The 8,691-nt window shown below is 36.2% G+C and overlaps 1 protein-coding gene across 1 annotated transcript in view; it reads left to right on the top strand.

Moving 5' to 3' along the window:
* Positions 1 to 1,138: 1,138 nt before the first annotated feature.
* LOC133663456 (solute carrier family 12 member 9-like) overlaps positions 1,139 to 8,691 on the top strand; it is a 135,314-nt gene continuing 127,761 nt past the window's right edge. The window contains exon 1 of the mRNA XM_062067934.1: positions 1,139 to 1,778. Coding sequence (XP_061923918.1) covers positions 1,559 to 1,778 — 220 coding nt within the window. The 5' untranslated portion in view covers positions 1,139 to 1,558. The remainder of the gene's footprint in view (positions 1,779 to 8,691) is intronic.

The raw sequence follows: 8,691 nt of genomic DNA, 5'->3' as shown, positions 1-8,691 counted from the left end.
AAATCTATGTTATAATGAATTATTGACCTATTCATGGCTCCAATTACTTCAAAAATTTCATTTTAAAATTTTTTATGTGGAAAAAATATTGCATATATTGTGTGGTTGCCATATAAAAACATCAATGTTTTCTTTGACACAAAAGAGTATAAAAACAAACAAAATAATAGTTTAAACGTAAAATCGACAGATATATCTGAAGTTGATCTTGTAACTTAAGTGTTGAAAGTAAATAAAACCTAATAAAAATGTATCACTTTATGAGTGGGGGACCTTTTGGATCCCAAATATATTTAGTGGGATTTTATTAATATTTTCACTGTGATTACTCAAAAACATTAAATTAAAATCAACGGTGTCCTGCATTATTGATCTTTTAGAGCTCTAATTACTAAATACTGCATATTTCCAGTTTTACTATAAAAAACAAAGTTGTCTTTGACAGAAAAGGCATAAAACCTTTTTTTTAAAAAACTTTTTATCAACCTGAAGTTGATATAGAGATTTACTGTAAGCGTTAAATAAAACATAATAATAATAATTTGACTTATTTTTAACATTTTAATGACTGAGACCCTTTATGGTCACCGGGAGCCCTAAAGGTTAAAAAAATCCATATATTTTGTTATGGTTTGAAAATGGAAAATATCAAAATGGCCCCTGCATGCTTAAATTTTTCCGTGTGCGGCCCTCAGTGGAAAAAGTTTGGACACCCCTGAAATAGATCAAAAGGCACAATCTGGCGCAAATGTGAAATTTTGATCTAAATTACCCATTTATTTCTATCCATACTGTTTTATTTTAGTCTTTTTTTTACAAAATGTTTATGGTATTGGTTACGGTATTAATTCAAATTTAAAATGTATTTAGGACAAGGCGTCCCAAATACTGTGTTTTGATTGGTTAGAACGAAACATGTGATTGCGAGAAAATGGTTCAAAACACTCTTGCCATTGACAACACAAGGATTTTAAACTCTAGTAAAGTATCACAAAATACAACAACTGCACCCGGAAATTGTCGTTTCATCCCGAAAATAATTGTTAATGTTAGTCCAGTACTAACACTGGTATTGAAACTAATTTATGACGTTAAGTAAAGTATAAACAAACGTTATTTGCCACATATCATTAAAGTAAAAATAATACACCGGTTGTTTTTTTTATTAGGGGTCTTAATTTGAAAATCCGAATCCGGAAATACGTGCTAATGGCGTAGTTTTGATGATTTGTGCATCACATGACACTTTTGCGGAGAAATGAATCAGAACTGAAGTATTTACGGACTTGGACCTGACTTTTAAAGTATTTGTAAAGGTCGCTGAAATTAGTTAGAGTTAACTATAGAAACCGAGTTTTCTCAATTTATTTATTTGCAAAAACCTCCCCCCGCCCGGCGTCCCTATGTTGTCAAGGAGGAAGCGTACTTTTGAGCCACGAGTGACCAGAACGTGTCACTGATTTGATAGTTTTACAGGCGTGTTATCTGCGAAATTATTCAATGGCATATTGAGAAGAAAAACAGGTGTTATTGTTTGATACGAGCGAAGTTAGTCAGGATGTCAGAGCGGACTCCGCTCCTCCACTACCGTCTGTTGACCAGCGTCAATGAATCCGAGCGGCGGGCTCCTTCAGCCGGCCTGGCCCGGGAGAAGACGCCGGCCGGTCCCCGGGCCCGGTTCTCCCACTCGAAGCAACCGAAGAAACTATCCACCTTCTTCGGTGTGGTCGTCCCCACCTTGCTGTCGATGTTCAGCGTGATTGTATTTCTGAGAATAGGTAAGTCTATTATTTTTGTTGAACTTCATGATTAATACTCTTCATAAAATTAAGGGTCCCAAAGTGCGACCCTGGGGCCATTTCTGGCTCGCAGCTCTATTTTATTAGTCTATAATTAGGCCAATAATGTAAGTATAAAGACAACAGAAAAATAGGTGCCTATTACATTTCAACAAAAGTGTAAATGGATACATTTTACAACAGAAAGTAAACCGATATTAACAGTAAACTAGCAAGTAAATTAAGAATAGTTTTGATAAATGAATGCAAATGGTAAATGGGTTGTACTTCTAGAGCGCTTTTCTACCTTCAAGGTACTCAAAGCGCTTTGACAGTATTTCCACATTCACCCATTCACACACATTCACACACTGATGGCGGGTGCTGCCATGCAAGGCCCTAAGCACGACCCATCAGGAGCAAGGGTGAAGTGTCTTTACACAACGGACGTGACTAGGTTGGTAGAAGCTGGGGATCAAACCAGGAACCCTCATGTTGTTGGCACAGCCACTCTCCCAACCGCGCCACGCCGTCCCTGTTGGTTAAGAGAATACATGTTTCGTACAGGGGGAGGAGATGGCACAGACCACAAGGGAGTCATATATATATATATATATATATATATATATATATATATATATATATATATATTATATATATATATATAAATAACAAATAATAATATTAATAAACAAGGGTATGGAGTGTGACTTCATCCAACAGTGGGTATGGTGCACGACTATGTGTGAATTAACTGTTGTGTGTTACCGGGAGTGTTGAGCGAGATGCGGAAGTCCCGGAGGGGAAAGGCAGGCTCGAATGTCCGTGTCCAGGCGGGAGGTCGAGATCCAAGGGGCAGCCAGAGACCCAAAGGGGTAACACAGGGGAGATGAGACGCACAGCTAGTGATGGGTCCGGCAACACCGATGCATCGGCGCATGCGTCGAGCTCATAGAGCGATACCCTGTGTCGGTGCGCGTATCGCTTTTAGAAAGTCACGTGACCGAACACGAGCTGTTTTGGTCACGTGACCGCTCATGAGCTGTTCTGGTCACGTGGCCGCTCATGAACTGTTCTGGTCACGTGGCCGCTCATGAACTGTATCGCACTGACGCCTGCGCGCCAAACTGTGTTTATTAGGAAGCGGCGCAATGCGTGTTGTTGATGAACACCGTTAGGGCCGCTTGTTGTCACTGTCACTCAAAGTTGCATTTCAAAATTACACAGAATAAATGTGTTTATTTTGTTTAGAAGTCAGATGGGTTTGATTTGGTGCGCGGCATATATTTGCTGTGCGCGGAGGACACTTGAGCACTGCGCAATTGCGCAGGCGTGCACCTTAGAAGGAACGTTGCTCACAGGGCACAGAGGAGGCGTCAGTGCGATACAGTTTGCGTATCGGTCACGTGACCAAAGCAGCTCATGATCGGTCACGTGACTTTCTAAAAGCGGTACGCGCACCGACACAGGGTTTCGCTCTATGAGCTCGACGCATGCGCCGATGCATCTGTGTTGCGGGACCCATCACTACTGTTACTAGAGAAGGTACAGGAATGACGGCGTGGCGAAGTTGGTGGAGTGGCCGTGCCAGCAATCGGAGGGTTGCTGGTACTGGGGTTCAATCTCCACCTTCTACCATCCTAGTCACGATACATGTTCACATTACTTGACTGTATCTAAAAAAGATAAAAATATATTTTTATTTAAATGAAGATATGAAATAATCATAAATGAAATACAATGACTTGGTTTATATTATTGTATATACTAGGTCATAAAATCAGTGTCAGTTGAGTCGGTCCATAGGTTGCCTGTAGGGATTTTTAATGTCCAGCAGATGTCAGTATATAGTGACACAGTATCGACACAGTATCAATACAGTTTTGCAATGTGTCGAAACACTTCATGAGGCCTCATCAACCCATCACTACGCACAGCTAATGCAGACTGCAGGAAGGAAGACACAAGACCAATCAAACACGATGGTGGCGAACACACAGAGAGAGAGAGCAAGGTTACATAGCGCTAGATGATTGCTTACGGTACTCGAACAGATGACTACGTTCTGGCGCCGGATAGCAGGTTATATTATAATTTTACATGCTGAAAAAATTGAAAAATACATGCAAATAATGAATGAAATGGATAAATATACATTTAACATCACTTTTACATTAATTAAGGCCTCTTGTTGGCAAAGACATTGATGAGCAAAGAGGCAGGAGGGGTGGCGGGGATACCCACGCTTTATGGGTTATTTAATTTGATAGTGTTCCTCACTTTCCTTATCTTCTTTGCGCTTGGGATTCTTTGTTTAGGCACTCAATTTCACACAATGATACGCAGACAAATGGAATACTTTGTCACATACAAACCGAGATAAATGGCAGCGTTTTTGCGAAAATCTCTGCAAAAACCTGTCATACAAAAAGAAGAAAGTAGGTAAGCAAAGAAAAGCTACCTTTGTAGGTATATTTAAGTAAATGGAATTTCCATTAATCTATTTAGTCAGTTGCTTCGCTTCATGTTTTTCTTTATAAGTAATATGCCAGTCACATATACAGTACATAGAGAAAGAGGATCTGCTCCATTTGATTTCATATTCACTGTACACCTGTACTTCCTGTTATGACTGGGTTTAATGTGTGTGTGTGTGTGTGTGTGTGTGTGTGTGTGTGTGTGTGTGTGTGTGTGTGTGTGTGTGTGTGTGTGTGTGTGTGTGTGTGTGTGTGTGTGTGTGTGTGTGTGTGTGTGTGTGTAAGACATCTACCAAATCTGCTGCTACATGGGTTACTTCATGTTTTCACTTAATATATTTGATCAAGTTTGCAAAGTATGTATATACTTATATCAATGTAGTGAGTAAGGAATTGGTTTTCTACTTGAAATACTAGTATGAAGATAGAAACGATTCTAAATGACACGCACTTGAAAGTTGAACATGATTGCTGTAAAAGCCAGAGAAAAGGACTCTGACAACCATCACAAAAGGTGTGTGTGTTGAGCTTGTGTGTCAGTATTCTAGTACTACCACCAAGGTATTTTTTACCCCCACTGCAAGTCTCGTGAGATGTCAGCTGCTGTGTGGCGCACACACTAGCGTCTGTGTACGACTTAAGACTATTCCGTCACAGGTTGGCCTGCACAGGAATTAACAATGGCCTCGTTGTTGTAAAATCATTGTTACACATGTCAATCTATAATGTAGTGTATGGATCCATTTCACACTGGCTTTTCCCCCGTCTCTGTTCTAGATAAATGTCATAGACGCGGATATTAGCTCTAGCTAGCTCCAGCTTTGGAGAAAGACAGAGGCAAACATTTAACATTTAGCATAACAGTGTTTCCCAAAGGACCGCAATCTATTTGTGGTGGTAGGTTGCAGGAGACCAGATTATGTCTTCAGGGCTGTACGCTTAGCTTTTTGACTTGGAGCATATGTGCCACTAAATGAAAAAATTAAGCAGCACAGAAAAAATTTAGGAGCAATATGAACTGTTCTAAATGACACAATTTTATTATTAATGCCTAAACAAAATACATAGTTAAACACATGTGCACTCATACATATAAATACAGTGCTATCATAAAGGCCTAATGCAACCCTCAATTAAACATCCCTGTCCCACAGATTTTTGTAGTTAAGTCATACTACTGTATGTCATGACGTACACACATGTAATAGCTACACATAGTCACAGAACATGGCTGACATCACATCACATGCAATTACCCTATTTTCCAGACTGTAGAGCGTTCCAGTCTATGCTGCACCCACTAAATTTTAGAAGGAAAATTTATTTTTCCATATAATAGCCGCAGCGGACTATAAGCCACATAAATATATTTGGTGAATTGAGTTATTTACACAGAAAGATTTTGTAATTATTTATTTACATAACTTAATTGTTACCAAATGGTGTCTGTAACACAGCAGTAAAATGGCTGATCAATCAAAACAAAAGTCGTCGTCATGGACCCCCTAGCTATGGAAGGTAGCTCTCCAATCAGCTAAACAGACTCAATAACTCCACGTTGACGTTTTGGTGAATTTACTGAGGATTTTGGGGAACTGAAACATTACAAGAAGAATGCCACTGTAAGTTAATAATACTAACATAGCCACTCGTAAACATATTAGCTAATGCTAACGACGCTAATTTTATTACATTATGATAGCACATTTAAATATGCCTAAAAACACACATCACACGTGGGACGGTTTGCTGACATGATGACTTCACAGGTCTCGTCTGAGCATAGTGCTAACCAGGGATTTGATCAATTTGATTAAATCAGTGACTCAGCAAAGTCCATGATGAAGAGTCTATTGAAGAACATAATGTGTTTGCCTTGTTTTCATTCCCCTATTCACACCTAAATGTTAAACAATTGTATGTAAAACTGATAGTCAAAGGTCTCTGCATTCACTTAGTCCTCCTTCAAAACCAGGTCATAAGTTACATCACAAGTTCATCCCATTTGTAATCACAAGATGCTATATTCTATACGAGACCTGGGCAATTATTTTGACTCGGGGGCCCACATTGAGAGAAAAAATTGGGCGTGTGTATGTGTATACGATATATATATATGTGTGTATATATGTGTGTATATATATATATATATATATATATATATATATATATATATATATATATATATATATATATATATATGTATATGTATATATGTATATATATACATGTGTGTATATATATATATATATATATATATATATATATATATATGTATATATATATATATATATATGTATATATATATATATATATATATATATATATATATATATATATATATGTATATATATATATATATATATATATGTATATATATATATATATATATATATATGTATATATATATATATATATATATATATATATATATATATATATATATATATGTATATATATATATATATATATATGTATATATATATATATATGTATATATATACATGTATATATATATATATGTATATATATATATATGTATATATATATATATATGTATATATATATATGTATATATATATATATATGTATATATATATATGTATATATATATATATGTATATATATATATATGTATATATATATATATATATATGTATATATATACATGTATATATATATATATGTATATATATATATATATGTATATATATACATGTATATATATGTATATATATATATATATATATATATATATATATATATATATATATATATATATATATATATATATATATATATATATATATATATATATACATGTATATGTATAATATGATAATGACGTCACGTAGCTCAGTCATAAGGCGCAGATAGGGAAAGCAGGAAAAAAATGCACCGGAAAAAGCGCTCCAAGGTGTAATAAAGTTCAAAAGAAAAGGTATAATCCAATGAATAACTTTACTGAGAGATTTGAGCAGGGTACAAACGCATGACGACGAACACTTTTACGACCAACCGGAAACATAGTTAAGTTAAGTTAAAGTTAAAGTACCAATGATTGTCACAGCAACCAGGCTAGCAACGCACCTCCTTTACGGCAGCTGTCGCAACGTTCTTAAAGCAACCACAGCACATACATATTTTTACAACATATATGACATCTCTCTTTTTTAACTTTTGTTTTTCTTTCCTTGTAAACAAAACAAAATCACACTGTATATGTGTTGTCTGTCTAATTATAAATAATGCAGACGAGGCGTGTTGGCTGAGTTCTTGACGTTTACTTTCACAGCGTGCTCATAACCTCATTCTTAGCTGCCGGCATGGCGACATGCAACAACACTTTTCGGGGCTACCGTGCATGCTCGTCACTCCCGTTGCATGCTGGGTAGTGTAGTTATAATCCCTAGCTCATAACATCACATCTTTCCCCCTTTAAAGAAATAATGTTAACTCAATAAAGTCTATTTCATTTTTTAGCATTGTAACCACATTTGCAAACAACTTTTCTCTTCACAGAATTTTCTTTCAATAAAGAAATAAAGTGCAAAAATGTCAAAGCATCATAACAAACAGTTATGTCAACTTTTTTAAAAATTTTTTTTTAATTTTTAATTTTTTAAACAACTCAAAAAACAAGAGTTCTTAACAACTCTCAATCAGCCTCGTAGGTGGCTGAGCATGTCTCTTAGGTCTAGACAATCTCTCAACAGCAGGTGACGCGGACACTGCTGTCAGTCCTTGGTCAGCAAGGTCAGGCTCCGTGTCAGCAAGTTCTGCAGGTCCAGCTGAGTCCTGTTATGCCCTTTCCTGAGTAATAGCTGTAGTTAGTATGTTCCAATAGCAGCAGAAGTGCACTTTTTGGAGAGCTGTATCATTTTCAGTTTTGTGCCCAAGGGACTGATTTTATTTACCCCGCCTTCCGCCCAAATGCAGCTGAGATAGGCTCCAGCGACCCCCCGCGAACCCAAAAAAGGGACAAGCGGTAGAAAATGGATGGATGGACTATATTATTATTTATACACCTATACTTATCACAGAGACAGGTTGTTTTTGTGTTACTGCATATATATGTTTTTCTGAAAAATCCCACTTAATATACCTGTACTTTGGGTAACAACAGTCAATATTTATTTATTTTATTTTATTTTTTTAGGGGGGTAACAGTCAATATTTATTTATTTATTAGATTTTATTTTTTTCTTATATAATAAAAGTGAGCTTTTGTTAAACCAAATATAGTGTGTTTTTTTCCATATACAACAACCTATTGGACTCGATAAGAGAACGATAAGGAATCGGTTCGATAAGAGGATTCGATAATAGGCTCGAACTCGATAATTTCTTATCAAACATCATCCCTATTCTTCTGTCACTTATTTTTGTCGTATTTTCAATGTTGCAGTGTGAGTGCTTTTGGATCAGGGGGAGGG

The sequence above is a fragment of the Entelurus aequoreus genome, linkage group LG13 (genome assembly GCF_033978785.1).
Source record: "Entelurus aequoreus isolate RoL-2023_Sb linkage group LG13, RoL_Eaeq_v1.1, whole genome shotgun sequence".
NCBI lineage: Eukaryota > Metazoa > Chordata > Actinopteri > Syngnathiformes > Syngnathidae > Entelurus > Entelurus aequoreus.
This window is presented reverse-complemented; position numbering and strand designations above follow the sequence as displayed.